Source organism: Tinamus guttatus, unplaced genomic scaffold (assembly GCF_059628265.1).
Source record: "Tinamus guttatus ecotype Peru unplaced genomic scaffold, ASM5962826v1 Tinamus_guttatus_pri_ptg000208l, whole genome shotgun sequence".
Taxonomy (NCBI): Eukaryota; Metazoa; Chordata; class Aves; order Tinamiformes; family Tinamidae; genus Tinamus; species Tinamus guttatus.
Window position 1 is genome coordinate 10,684,572 of NW_028288742.1, and position 16,028 is coordinate 10,700,599.

Consider the following 16,028-nt stretch of genomic DNA (forward strand, 5'->3'; position numbering starts at 1 on the left):
TTTTAGTAAAACACAACAGACCTGTATTGCAAAACCTATAAATTGCCTGTAAGAGCCTGAATTTATCAGAAGCAACAATAGGCTGCTAAAACAAGTAAAAAGGAGAGGAAGGATGGAGTGACAAGATAAAGACTTAATAAACACATTGATAGCGGAGTGAAACTTTCCTAAGTGATTCTTAATTGTTATTAACAACTGCTTACCCCAAAGGCATTCTTGAGAGCATAGCTAGAATATGCATTTTTTTGTGTGCGCATGTGGGCCCAAGACTAGAGATTCATAGATTTTTATTTCTGCAGATGGATAAGGGGCGCTTGCAAGCAAATCAAAGCTGCCTGCACGGAGCCACTTCCTGCTGGTGACTAAGGCTTCGCCCAAACAGTTAAGAGGAAGGGGCATAAAGTAAAGCATTGCAAACTACCATCCTGCTTCTATCAGGCTGGAGACAACCAGGACAAACAAACTCAGGAAGTGGCAGGGAGTTAGAAAACGAGAGGAAATCCATGGCACAGAGAGGAAAGTGAAGAGATTGCGCGGATCTGCAGCAAGGTCACCTCTAGGTCACACTGTGCCAAGCTGGTTCAAAAACGCTTTATTTGTACTATAATGCAAAACTGGCACACACAGCTGGCGATTGCCGCAGAGCCTATTCAAATGGTAACATTCGGAATGATAAACAGCCAAAAAAGTTCTATGTAAGCAAATTGGAACAAACAACTAATCTAAATCTGGTTGCTAAGAGATGGAGGATTCCAGCCAAAACCAGCCCTAAGCCTCAAGAATACCTTAATTTGGATTAAAAAAAAAAAAAGTACCTGTAGATGACGCCATGCTGATGGAGAAACATGAGTGCTGATGTGACCTCTGCTGCATAAAAGCGGGATCGAGGTTCGTCAAATTTGCGTGAGCGCTGGATTTGAAACATTAGGTCTCCTCCATTTACATATTCCATGACGAAGAAGAGGCGGTCCTGAAATTAATTAAAAGAGTGCTATTTAGCTAATTTCTTTTAGTTACACAAAGGGCTGCTTGAAGCCACACTTTAGGAGACAGCAGGATTTGCGTCAAGAAGTGAAAGAAACAAACGCTACAACTCTGAAAAAGGAAAAGCTGGCAACCAAAACTCCAGAAACCTAAAGAGGCTGAAAAAAGGAAAAGTGAGAAATAAGGAAAAGGGAAGAGAACTGAAATGTAGTAATAAGCAGCCAACACGCACATATATACCTATGCATCCATATATACACACAGAATGTACATATGGAATTATAATCAATTATGTACAATAATGGCAATATTTACACAACACTATTTTTAAAATTACTCATAAGAATAAACAATAAAACTACTCAAGGCCTGCCGGACAACTTTCAGGCTTATTATTTCTTCGCTTATCTCTTACCAACTACTTTGTCTACAAAATATTTTTCACAAATTATGTAGAAAAAAATCAGCACTGTTAAACTATAGAAAACAATTTTGCCAATCCTAAACACTCAATTATGGTTATCTGAATTGCCTCAAACTCTCTTAACATATTGCAATCTAATTAGATTATTTAAATACATATTGACTTCTTTCCTTCTGATGCTTATCACTTCAAAGCTCAAGTTTTTAAGCTGTTCTCCATGTCAGAGGACTAGAAATAAACTCTGCTTGTAAACAGTAACTATTTGCAAATAACCACTAGGTAACTACCCCATTTTGGTATGTTTAAGAAAACAAAAACAAATATAAGCATGCAGTGAAACAGTGAGGCTTGCAAACAATAATAAACTAAATGTGTGCTTGGCATTACATGGTAGGAAGGTCTGTAAGCATCGAGCCTAGGAGTCCTTTCCAAATTTCACCTAACATCCCAGTTTGGGTCTAGCTCAAGAAGGGTTGAAGAAGAGGAGACAATATGTGGCATTGCTTTGGATGAGCAAAACCAGCAGAAGATGGAAGTTAATTAACCTCCCACCAGTGAATCCAAGCCTGCAGATTACATAGTTTATAGATAAGAGTCCAGAAATTCATAAATGTTTGCTGCTTCTCTTTAATCAACTACTCCAAGACTCAGATTCAAAGCATAGCACTTAAAAATATGCTTAACCTTAAGCATGTACATTAATTCTGCTCATTAAGTGCCTCAATACTATACTTATCAGGGATGTTTCCTGGAGGAGGCTAGAAATGTTTGGCTGACTTTTTACTGATTACAAAAAGAGGATGCAAGAAAAAAAATTAAAACTGTGCTTTTCCCACCCTACCTTAGAGCACAGAAACTGCCAGACTGGACAAATTCAGGGTCCAGTTGGACTTGCATTCTGGCATTGGCCTCCATAAAAAAAAAAAAAAAAACAGTTAACAAGACTGAGATATAGCTGGTAATGAATAGCATCGAAGCTTCAGGCTGTGTCTCATACTCAGAAGAGTGCAGGCTTAGAACCCTGCCTGTGTTCCTCTTGCAATGCTTGATATCACTGATCTGAAATACTCAAAATCATGATGCAGAAATCTCAACATTTTCATAGGATTTACAGATCTCTCCTTTGCTTGCTTCAAGCAAAAACACAGACCCTAGTGTGATCTCATTTCTCTCAGGAACCAGTGAGAATTACAGCTTTGAATTTAGAAGAAAATCTGATCCATCTTAGCTAGTCTTACGATTTCTGAAGCTAGAGTTTAAGGATACCCAACTTAGCTATTTGAGTTGCCCGTGTAGCATGAGAGAGTCTTCAGAAGAGGCAGGCACTGCCTTCCGTTAGGCTCCTCATCACTGCTCTATAGACAGAGTGTCTCTGAACGAGTCGTTTTGCTCTAACTGTTCCTCTGCAACATGCTGCCATCTTTACTGTGCCTTAAATTAAAGATACAAGTCAGTTTTCCAAACACAAAAAAAGGTTTGGACAGCAGGCCAGGGAGCATCTTTGATGAACATTTCACTAAGTTAACTTTTTCTAACACTTACTGAAGTTGAGCATCTTACGTTGCTATTTTAGCCTTTCCAAAGTCAACAATCTAGATGCGAGGGGGCAACAACAGGAGAAGGAAGCAGCGATTCCCATTCCCAATGCTGCTGCCCTTTCATTGCACCTCTAGCACAAGCATGAGGTGATGTGGGTGCAACATGACCGTGCTGCGGCTCACAGCTGTCACCTCAAGCTGGGTGACACGACCTGCCATCGAGCTGGGAGCTCCTGCTCCCGAGAGCGATACTGCTGCTCTTCCAGCTCCAGGGATGGCACACAGAGGTAAAAAGGCTGCCCTGCACAATTTTCTAGATGATAACTCTTTTTTGATGTATCAGAATACCTATTTAACCACTTTCATATTAAACACTTCCACGTCTGATCCCAACAGAACCCGTGTTTATTTGTGACATTCACCCAAAATTTAATTGCCAACTCTAAATATCAGAAATTACGTTCTGCTCTAATTCTTTCTTTTGGATTAGTACCTTCTAGAACATTTCCAGTTTAGCTGACTGGAAGTTAATCTGGATTTTTTAGCAAAATATCATGTCATTAGAGAGTTGGAACTAAGAATTTAGCAGCAGATCTGTTGCCAGATTTGGACAATGCTAAGTCTCCTATGCTCTTTCATATCTTTCTTAGCTGCATCCCATCCTCAATAGCAAGGAGTATTTCTGCCACATTCTAGAGCTTAGCTGATCATCTCTTCAAAAGTACAGATATTGAAACTTGAACTAACAGTCCTGAGGCTGAAATGACTCTGCTGTTGCATTTTTTGTTATACAACACTTCTCCCTGCTTGAGTAGGGAGGTTGGACTAGATGAGCTCTAGAGCCCCCTTCCAACCTCAGCTATTCTGTGAACAACATTTCGAGCTACTTTTCTAGCTCTCCTGGGTGCAAGTTTCAGCTTCCTAATCAGAATTCACAGCAAAAAATATGACTCTAAGTTCTGCTCTCTCCTCTGCTTTTCATGAATTTAGCACAGAATTGAATGTTTAGAGGAGAAGAATACTAATTTCTCAAGCACTAACATGGGATAAACAAGGAGATGCACAACATTTACATGCACAGCAGATAAGTGTTTCAGCATTAGAACATACACTCTTTTTGGATGAAATATACTCAGTTCCTATGAGTACTACTTTTCTAAAACCACTGCGTGGTCTTTGGTTGGTAAATCCATTTTTCTTTTAACTTTCATAACTGCAATAAGAGAAAAACTTTTTTTTTTTTTTGCGCTACTTACTCTTTTTTTCACCATATTTTCCACTAAAATTTAACATTCAAAATAGAGGTTCCTAATACTATGAATATGCAATTTCTCTCATACTGTACGAACACATACACACAGAGTTACACAACAAGACTTTAATGAGAACAGGATTTCATCCTCCAGTAGTAGCTATGAAGCAACCGAATTATGCCTGCTAATGTATATCTTGCTACATGTATTTCCAGGAGATTTTCAACCCTTAGAAGTGGGAGAATATAGAGTGAATGCCCTAAAATTACACATTATTAAGGGAAAACATAATGTTTATTCAGCTAAAAATGAGATACAAGGTATGACTTTATCGTTGATTGTGTTCCAAGGGAAAATTGAATGGGGTTTGGTTTGGACTGGATTCTTTTTGGACGGTGCTTTCATAAAATTTGAGAAGCATATTTTGATGAATAAAATAAGCGTAAAAGCAGTCCTGGGAACTCTTTAATTACATAAACTGAAAGAAAAGGAAAGATCACAAAAGCATTATAGATTAATCCTGTCTTGGCATCTATAAAGCAAAGCAAGTATTGTAAAGTAAGCCAATATGTTTTCTGAAGTAATTAGATTCTTTTACAGCGTTTATTTACTCCCTTAATCATACCTGTTTTTCCTTGAATTTTTCAAAAGGTTTGGCTGAATGAGAATAATAATAAATGGAAAGAAAAACAGAACAGAGAGTGTGGGTAAGAGTTTTTAAAACTGAAGAGGACATGGAGTAAACATGGAAGTCAAGACAAAAGAAAAGTTCAACTTTGTATTTCCATAGTATTTTCTGACTAACTAGTATATTGGAATGGATAAACGTCTGTCTTTAAACCCCTGTTTCCCCATCTCACCTCTTGACTTCCTTAATTCAAATACTTTCCTGAATGCTTTATGGTGTCTCCAAAAAAGTGGACTACAAAAGGGTCCTTTCTTCTGGTCTCTGCCCCTTCAGGAGAAGAAGCATACTTGTTACTTAAACTGGAAACCTAGTTTTATCTTCTTTCTTTCTCTGCTCCCTTAACTGTCACCCAATCTTATTTTTCACCGTCCTTGATACTTAAGATAGCTGTTTCAGCTCTATAGCAAATGCTTCTACCAAAGCTTTTACTCATCATTTTGATTACTACCACTGCCTCCCCTCTTCAAAACCACTTTCTCTAATTTGGGGGTTTATTTGTATATGTTTTGTTAATACAAGCCTATATTTTGTTTGCCATCCTTCTCCTTTATATTTCCTTGGTTTTAAGTTTTAGATTTTTGTGAGTTCTAATGGATAGACATTTTCTTTCTTTCACAATAAAGTACAAGTCTTTAACTGGGAAAAATAAAGTGAATTCCAAAAAATATTTATAGTGATAAACTTTTAGGACATAACTAGAATCAATCCAGTTCCTTACTGTGGAGGTGTAATTAATGACCAAGAACTGTCAGCTAGTAAGACCAGATACTCTTGCCAATTGGTTTTAACAGATGGTCCTATATATCTCTGCCTACCAGTTGTTTAGATGTGGAATGATACCATTGTTGATACCATGTAAACCCCCTATGAAAGCTTAGACATAGAATGACTTTGATGTATTGTTTATATCAATTACCGCGTAGCCCTTTAAAAATGTTAAACAATTTAAAAAATTGTTATCGCTCATTAATCTGCCTGTCCTTTGTTTGTTTTCCAATTAAATCTCTCTAACATTAGAGATTGCAGCTTGAAGACAATGCATTGACAGACATAGGGCTGGGTACAATTACACTGGCAATCTGAAGAGGAAAAAAATCAGTTGTAAGCTGGGGAATCCAGAACGCAGCTCAGCACGGCCTCATTACTGAATTTTTACAAAACAAAAGTAAATCATGCAACTTTTAAATCCGAGATGTGCGTACATGCTACTAAGCCAGGAAACGAATCTTTTCACTGCTGTTTTTTTGTGTCTCAGGATCTACCCAAGCATTCATTCTTCAAGCCAAATTCACAATTGATAAGGCTTATCAGCCTACTCCAACTACCATTTTTCCTTCTTTTATGTTTCTCGTACAATTGGGTGTGAATAAATTCTTCCTGATTCCCATTAGTTCCCTACACTAAGGGCTAACTTCTTTGTGTGAATAGACCTTTCCTTTCCCCAAACAATTTCAAAAAGTCACATTTGAACTAGATTTCTCCAGAGGTTAGTAAAAATATTAGGGAAACTAAAATATATATTAAATAGAGGTAAATTTAAATATGAAATATTTCATATTATAATCACATAATGGAATAAGCTTATTCCAAGCTTATAAGCTTATTTTACCAAAAGAAAAAAATAAAGTTAAAGTTATACTTTTTATTGCGCAAGTAAGATAAATACATCACAACCTTGGTATGCTGTGTAAGATGATATTTTATTCATATCATGCATGTATGAAATTCTTTTCCAGCTAGTACAAAACTGTGATTACTTAACTCTATTTAAACAGGATGCTCAAACAGTTTGTTTAAAATTACCTAAAATTGCAGCAACTATCCCACCCCTTAGAACTTGAATAAACATTTCCTGCTTCTGATGGAAATTGTACAGGCATGCTGTACACAAAACTAAATGAAAGCCTTCAACACCCAGAACATAAGACTAACCAGAATTGTACATTTATCTTTTACAATCTCAGCATTAGGAAGGACAAATATTAAAACAACAACAGCAAAACTAGATATAGCATTAAACAAAATAACAAAAAGCCATTTGATTCCTTTTTGATGTTTACAGTAGCAATCTTTAGCAAGAGACTACGATAGGTTATCTGTCTCTGCTTTCAGTGTTTATACTCAAGGCTAATTGTGGTGTTTTTTCCTGTTTTGTAGCAATGTCTTCATGGAATTCAAAATAAAATGAGAACAATTTCTGTGAATTTCTTAGAACAAACAGCCTGTACATAGGAACTGCTATTTTAAGCTTCACAAAGACCGTTAATTTGGGTTATTTTCGTCTTTCACTTAAAAAAAACCCCACACATATATACATGCATTCAAGTGTCATATTAGAGAGATTTTCTGTCAATTTTCTGTCAACCAACCGCTTCGAATTTCTCTCAAGCAAGTGTTGTTCTTGCCAGGAGCTTATTGCTTACTTTCACTCAGCTTTACTCAATTCTGGATCTGCCTTTTTGCCCTTGAAAGAAAGGATGATCTGGAAGTTCAGATGCAGATTTGAGGGCCTGACAATCGCAGAGGCCTCGCGGGGCTACCCAGTGAACTCCGCCGCTGGCCCGCAGGATCCGCGCTACCACAGCAAGGGGAATGAGGTGCTTCAGAGCCGAGCCCTGCGGCGGGGCCCACTCCATCCGGCCCACAGAGTAACTTGCCTGTACCTGGCCTGGCCAAATGCAGGGAAAGGGGATTTGTGATCGCTGCGCTGCGGGGGACCTTGGCTGTGCCAGAAATGCTGCTCTCCTCCCCTCTCAGTGCCCTTGCCTGTAGCAGAAGCCAGCCATGAGCGGTATTGCTCAAGCATCTCCTGTCCCGCTGGACAAAAAACCACACGGGTACCCCAAAACTGCATCAATTCCTCAAATTCATCTGATTAGGTCTTAAAAACCATCACTGACAAGCATTCTCAGACCTCTGCTGGCAGTCTATCACAGTGCTCAAGAAAATACCATGAGAAACACTTCTCACTGGTGCAGATTAATTGTGCTACTGTTTGTGCTCACCTCAGTATTCCTGTTCTGTTTGTGGGGGGCTCAGTTATTAAGTCAACTGAGAGTCTGTAGAATAAAAAGCACTTTTAAATTCTTGAATATGGTCTCAAGGACAGCTGATCCTCTTTGAGATGGTGAAGTAACTAGAAAGGCTCCTCATGCCAAACCTCACAAACACAAGAAAAACCTGCAAACTGACTAGTTTCCAAAACAGTGCTTTCGGAGGTAGCACCGAGCATCTCATAACCTTTACACCTTCACTGTAAAGACGTGCATCATAGCACGTACCACACCATAATGGGACCGGAACTGGGTTTTTAAGCAAGCTGTTTGGGATCTCTAATCTTCATAAAGCAGGCCTGCCGTGTGGCTCTTGCCTTGGAAGATGTGTTGCCCCACTGTGAAATACCAAACGGAGAGTAGAAGAAAATGCAGTGCCAGCATGCTTTCCATGCCTCTAGCGCATCCTGCACCACACTGTTCAACAAGAAAGATATGTCTAGTGTATGCACTGTGCCCAGAAGTGCGATAAAGTTTTACCTGAACTGGAATTCAAGAAGGAAATTTGGCCTAATTTTATTTTTCCTAAAGACATATTTCCTAAAACTCCCCAAAATGGGAAGCCCATCTGGCCTAAACTTCATCAAGAATGACAACACTGTAAAGAATGAAAAAATGCACCCTTAACATTAATAATTTTATATAGTCTTAGTTGACAAATATTTAAACAATCACACATTACTGTGGCTGGCAAGATTGATTGACCTCAATATTGCACTTGAAATGATCCTCATCTGCATTGTACATTTTGGAATATGATAAGGTATGATAAACTGTATCCTGGAATTTGGAATTAACCACCACATACATCAGAATAACTGAAAAAGGTTAAGCCTCTTGCACTGAGATTTTTTTCCTATGGAAATTACAAATGCCTTATGTATTTATAACACGATTTTCCATATAAGTAGTTTTGTTTGCATACTATTTTGACCAAATGTATGGAATAATAAATATATCAGGCTCATAATGTGTCCAGTAAAAAACAAACTGCTTCAAAATTAATCTTGCTTTAAAAAAAGACAAAGTTCAGACTCACAGAAAGTAGCAGAGAAACACCAAGCAGATACCTTTTGTATCTACCTGTAGTTCTTGTAAGCTTGTTTGCTAGACTTCTGTCTTGTTACTTTGCTAGTGAGAATATGAGGCAAGATGTAAGCTATATTTAAGTCTCTTGAATAGACCTAAAATTCATACTGTTTTAAATAGTTGCATGAATACAAATTTTCTTAATTTTAAAGTTCCTTTTTTTCCTAAAAAAATAATAAAACAACCAAAAAGCCATTTTGCTCTTACTCTTTGCCAGCACTGAATACTGAGCTTTCTGCCCGTGTGACTGCTTTCTGTGACACCTGAAATACAATGTCTAACATTCTGATGCAAAACCCGTGGAGGTTGGTGGTGAGACTTGTTAATTCAGATGTAGTTTTTATCTTTGATGCTGCAATGCAGGGGATCTGTTAGGCTAGGGCACCCAGTGAAGGCAAAGAACAAGTTTACGTGCATTGCCTTTTCATCACTTTGATCCTCTCTGGTTTAACATCAAAAAGGAACTGAAAGACTGCCGGCTTTGGGAAAATCTTTAACCCCAAGCGCTAGATTAGTCTGGAGAGAGACCTGTTACGTGATCACTGGACTTTTTCTGGGTGTTAATGAGAACCTTTTGGTGCCAGCCCCAAGCTGCAGCGCCACCAGTCCCTGCTCGCCAGGGCGCTCGGGAAGGGACGGCTGCTCCTGCGTCCCCTTAAGCCAAGGCTGGCCAGGCTGCCAGCTCCTGTAATCAGCTTTTTGTGCCCTTCTCACACACAGAAACAAGGAGAAACATAACTGGAATCCTCTGCAGAAACAGCGCGTTTTGTGGTTCTAGTCACTTCAAAAGGGGTATCAAGTAGGAAAAGCTTTTCAGGTCATTTCCCTAATACCTGCATTTGATGACAGATAAGCTGCAAAAAGGGCCTTTTATGAAATTCTTTGATCTCATTTTCTTTCACTGTTGTTTGGAAAAAAAGAACAGCTCTGGTGAGATAATTTTAAAGACCTCTCATTTAATGGCCTGATGCACATGACAGAAAATTATATCAAGCCTGCAAAATGTCAATATGCAGAAAATGTTACAATGTGCAGGCAGCTATTAATATTCCTTTGTTCTGAATCTTATAGGAAAAGCATAAACACTGACTTCCAGTTATAAATATGTACTTTTTGAAGACACTTAAGAACAGTAAAAAAATAAAAAAATAAAACAAACCAAAACATTTAACCTGATTATACTTTACTGAGGAGCTTAGATGAAGATGCCCTGTCACCTAGGAGGCTCCTCAGCCCCTGGGCTGATTCTGGGACCTTTCTTGTCTTCATAAGCCCTGCCTCCTCTTGCCACCTGGGGACCTACCTTGTTTCCTTGTGTGCATGGGGAAATGCATCAGTTGGCCCCCATCTGATGGGGAGCTCTGTGGGGAACGGAGCCCAGCAACTGTCACACGAGAAGGAAAAGAACCTACTCAAGGAAGATAATGAAAATGGTGGGAACAAAACACACATCGTGCAAACATGCTCTGAGAAATTGTCCTCTAGGGTTGCAAAGTTTCTTAGAAGTAATTGACTTAATGGGAAACACAATGACGATATATTGCAAAAGTGATATTTTTTGTTTCAAGGACTGCAATCAATGGATTGGAATGCAAAAGAATTCTTCTCAGATCTAGAAACCCATGTGTCACAATCCACAAGAAAATGAAAATGTCTTTATAACTGAGTTATTTGCATAAAAGCTACCCACACAAGGAAGCCTGCTGAGATGTGATTTCCAGCTAAGCATATCAGGACCAGCCATACTGAAGCAAGATGGGTACTATTACAGGAATATACAGGCATATATTTTGCTTTTCACCAACCCATTACATTTTCAGAATGAGAATTCCACACAGAAAATTACTAAGCAGCTAAAATCTTTATAAGAAAAGATAATATTGAACTTTCTTCTCTCCTACCTAAGAAAATTCTCATTCCTGCCTAAGCAAAAAAGGTGGTGGGCATAGGTGAAAAGAGGTACTCCCCTCAAGTGATTTTTTTCTGAAAGGAAATCACAGAATGAAACTTCATAAACTTCAAGTGTTAGCATTCAAGAAGGGCTTTTACCAATTTCTCGATACAAATTTCTTATTCTTTTGAGCCAATAATCTTCCACCCGAGCTGGCTAGCATTTCCCCCCTAATTGTCATCCATAATTAAGGCTCCCACCAGAGCACCCCTGTGCATGTCCTTCACGCTTTCCATAAGTGATGCAATCACCTCGACCTAAGCAAAAAGTATAAGATTATTCAGTAACCCACCTACCCTGGTGCACAGTGTTTTGTATTCAGTGACTATACACAAGTCAGAACACAATGAAACATTTCCTGGCTTTGCTTTAGGCCCTGATGTTGTAACTTCTATTTGTCAGATCATGCCACTGACTCCTACGGGACATTCTGAGGGCTTAAGCAGTAAGGAATTGGCTCATTTATACTTTGAAAAGTCTGCAATGGGGGAGGAGAGGGAATCCTATGTTCCATTCAAAAGCAGCAGATGAATGAAATCTTTGGCAACATAAAGATATTCACTAGCAGAGAAACAGCTCATCTCTGTTATGCAAAGTGTTTCTATAATGTTCCCACGTACTTATAAACAAAGGTCAGCCAGTGACAACAGTTGGTTCTAGCTTGACAACACAGCAAGAAACTTCTACTGCTCTGTGATCGTCCAGATGGAAAATTTATATGAGATACTGCCACATCAGTTCACAAACTACGCCCTGGATGCCAGAAATAGCTTATATTCTACAGTTCACTCGAACATGATGTACTGAGTAATAAAAAAACAGTTCTATTTGTACTAACAAAATCTTTTTGGGGATTAAAAGTCCCTTAAAGTGAGCCATTAACATGAATAACTATCTGTCTCCATTCGCATAAAAAAAAAGAAGTAAAACAACATAGTATTATTTTACAGTCTTTAGCACACAACTTTCTTTTGGGGAACTTAGCTGAACCAGACAAAATAATTATGACAGCAAAAAAAGAGATGCAAAACTGCTATAATTTAAGAAATGTTTCCATTCAGAAATATCCAATTCCAACATTTTCTTGGGGACCCTCACACGCTTACTCTTCTCTTGTGGCTATTAAATTTGTAACATCCTTCTGACAGTAACATGCTAACAGCGACGCTCACATTAATGTGCTGACACTCAGAACCTCAAACTCTAGGTCAGCAACCTCGAGCGATATGACCAGGATTTAAAGCAACACGTTGGGCTCAAACACACCCTGCTAGCGGTTGCAATACACGGCCCTTGCAAGACCCAGGGACTGACCAACTTGTCACTGCATGTAGAAACACTGGCCGAAACATCCTATGCTCAGGGACTCAGTATAAGGCAAGAAGGGGTAAAGCTGAGCTGGAAACAGGGAGAATAGCAGTTAAAACAACACAAAGGGAAGTGCTTGCAGAGTTACGTGCTGCCTAGCCGGAATTTGCTGCAGTTCCAGCTGGGAAGGGGTGCACTGCTGAAGCCTCAAGCACCACCTCCCTTTGCACCAAGCCCTTCTCCAAGCTCCCAGAGTGCAGATGCTCTGTCCCACTTTGTAGGGGTGCCTGCCCCACTTCCCATACAGCAAGCTTCACTGTGTTGACTGCAGTAAATAAAAAATAATCTCATAAACTGCTGGAGAACTGTACCCCTCGCTCAGAAAGGACACACAAAATGATCACTGACTCAGGCTGTTTGGGAAGAGTCCTGAAAGAAGCTAATCTCATGGCTGGTGCAAGGTCAAACACAACGCTGTGTCTTTCCTACGTGTAGACTACACCTTTCTTACTCCCAAGGCTGCCCTATGTAACAGGATAAAAGCTTAATAAGATGGTGATAATGCTGATTAGCATAGAGCAGTTCAAGATTTTCAGTGCTTTTCCTGGAACGTCTCCATGGAAAAATGGCAACACCAAAATTTTCCCGTTGTATGGAGATACAGGTTGGTGTGAAGAGCAGTTTATAGGCAGAGCTTTCACCTGGCTAAAAAGCTCTGCACAGCCACTGTTGCTAAGCAGATGCAAGATAACCTGCTCTTACAGAGCAGCTGCCAGAGAGAGAAGCTCAAACTTCCTTTGCTCTGCTTGTTTCTTGTGCCCACCGCTACTGTACCCACACACTCAACATCTCCTGCTTTTAAAAACTCTTGTAACAAAACAAAACAGGGTGAGAACGAAATTATAACAATAAACAATCTTAAACATTAAAAAAGTGAACATGTAACATTAATACACGTTCAAATACGGTTGCTTTAGATACATTCCACTTGCAAGAGATTCCCCAGTTACTTTAAAATAACTAATGCACACAGAGATCCCCAGATTCAGCTGATTGCAGGAGATCAAGCTACTGCATGAAATGACACCATGAGATAAGGACCATGAGCGACCACCTTCACGTCAGGCTTTCTCCTGAGCTGAGCACAGCCGAGCTCTGCAGCCCCCACTCTCCCCACTGCTAACACAGGCTCACCCCCATGTGCCCACAGCACTCTGAACTCTATGTGTTTGGAAGGAAGGCAAGTGGGGCTTGGTCCAATGCGATTCCCAGGAATTTGAGACAAGGGAGCGTTAGCTACGTGAAGCAGGGGTTGCTCCTGCAGGCCTTGGTTGCTACTCAAGCTGCTTATGGGGAAGAAAGTTGGTGGTGTGGGGAGGGAGAGCAACGAAAGACCCAGCGAGTAGTCAGTAGGCTTTAAAACTAGGACCAAGTTTTACCTCAAACAAGTGGAGACATTTAGCGATGACATTATACCGTTGTGCACCGTCACTTGGCAGAGATGTGCTGAACATCTTGCATTCTGCTCTAGGGAGCAGAACATCTACATCCAGACTTTAATAAGCCTGGAAGCTACAAATAGATACACGGGACATTTCTGGTTTGGGCAAAGCCTTTTCTAAGGTTTTATTTGCACTTGCTGCCTGCAGGCTGGCTCTATTCATTACTAGACACGCTAAGCATGTATTGAAGCACAGGTAATTTATAATATTGGGCCTGTGACTATGTGCTTATATGTGTTAATACCTAATAATAGATACATATTCTGTCTTTTGCTGAGATGCTGAAATTGAGTTAAACTTGTTTGTCGGCTGCTCAATGAAATTCCATCTTCTTGTGGTAGGACAGTATTTTGATACACAGCAATATCTGCTGTGTCAATAGTCTTTTTAAGTTACCTAAAAATCCACTTCTTTGATTTGTTGTTCTTTAGCTGGTTAAAAGTTAAAAAACTTTACAGAGCACAGAACTTACTGCAACATCAAAGATGACTACGGAATAGCCTGGCAGCTTACTTCTCTGGAGAATGCCCATAAAAAAGAAAGACGTGTGCATCAGGAATTTGCAGAATGTGCTTCGCTGTAAGATAAACTGAAAAAGGAATGTACGTATGCACGAATACAGTGATGCTCTTATTTTGACAGTTACTGAAATAGCTTAAGTGGCATCATTTTCTTCATAAGCTAGGAAGAAAGATGTTTCCACAAAATATTTAAAGACATGATAGATGATCCGGTTCAGGAAAGTTTAATAGTAATTTAAATAGAAATTGTAACATAATTCAAAGCTCAGGAGAGAAATTACAAGTGGTGGAAATATTCAATCTACACTAGATTCTTGGTATTGGTACAAAATTTGCAGCCATTACAAGCAGATAATGCTACCAAGGGGATGGAACATATTAACCTCAGAAATGAAGCCCTGGTTATTGGTCTTGAAGATTGGCAAACATTTCTTGCACAACAATTTTGCTAAATCTTTGCATTAAACTCCCTCAAAACTGCTTTATATATATTCACCTTAAAGAAGTAAAGGAGCTAGTATCAGCTCAAGATCTTCACAACTCCTAGTCGCAGTAATATGAGCAGGATTGCTAGAGCAGGAAACAAACTACACCAAGACTTCTCAGACTGGGCAGGCAAATGATGGCTGTGGAGCTTCCCTGTAGACAAATGTAATGGAAAAATACCTTTCTTCTACGGCAAAACATCTGACACCGCATCTACACGATGCTGAACTTGGAACTCTGGCAAAACGTCTTGGTATCATTTTGGCAGCTCTATCATTAGCTTGAAGTGCAGGAGCACTCAAAAAAGCCAACAAAACGTTGGGTGCCATCGGGAAAGAAAACGAAAAAGACTGAGGGTGCCATTCCACTGCTACATAAAGCTTTGGTGTCTCCACATCTTGAGTGCTGTGTTGCAGCTCTGGTCTCCGCAACTCAAGGAGGATGTGGTGGAAGTAGACAGGTAACACCAAGTACAGAGGATAGTGAGACTAGCATGTACCATGAAGACAGTGGACAAACTCAGCGTGGAAGTGATGTTCACCAAATCCTTTCACTGGTGAAAGCAGCAAGGATTCAAAACAGGTAAAAAGTATTTCTCTGTTTCTCCTGCAACATCTTTATACACTTTTGGATGCTGGAGCAACATAAGGACAAAGCCCCTGCAGAAAGTGCCACCTACTTGCTCTCCTTAAATAGGTCCATTTGCTTCATGTGTTGGCAGCAGCATAATGGACTACGCAGCCTGCTGGTCTGACCTAGCAGGACACTCAGGTTACCAACAGACTTACATGATACGTTTGTCTATAAAGACACAAGCAAAACATTTCCTTTAAAGGCCATTGTCCTCATGTAGCTGAAAATATACAGAAAGAATAACTGCCTTAGAGCGATCCTGTTAAAAAGGACGATCAATGAGTTTGTCAGGCCAAGGACAGAAATTCTCACTGCGCCAGTATCACTCTTTTTTCAAGCTAAGGGATGTTTATTTTCATGTATTTTGGAAAACAGACTGCAGATTGCCTTGTTTCAGGCCTTTTCAGTTCATATTTGACACAGCAAACATTTTTTATTTAGGAATCAAGAATTAACCTTAGTGTGTGAAAATATTTAAACAAAAATGTTTGGAATAAGTGAGAATGTACAGGTGCCACATTACCTGTGTGCATCAAGTCTTCAACTCTTAAGGAGAATTTCAAGCTGTTTCCTTTGCGTATATCAATGAATTGTGATA

The 16,028-nt window shown here is 39.5% G+C and overlaps 1 protein-coding gene across 1 annotated transcript in view; it reads right to left on the reverse strand.

Moving 5' to 3' along the window:
- The window catches only part of PRKCE (protein kinase C epsilon), a 267,657-nt gene that overhangs the window by 46,876 nt on the left and 204,753 nt on the right, over window positions 1-16,028 (reverse strand). The window contains exon 11 of the mRNA XM_088524275.1: window positions 816-970. Within this exon, the coding sequence (XP_088380401.1) occupies window positions 816-970 (155 nt within the window). The remainder of the gene's footprint in view (window positions 1-815; window positions 971-16,028) is intronic.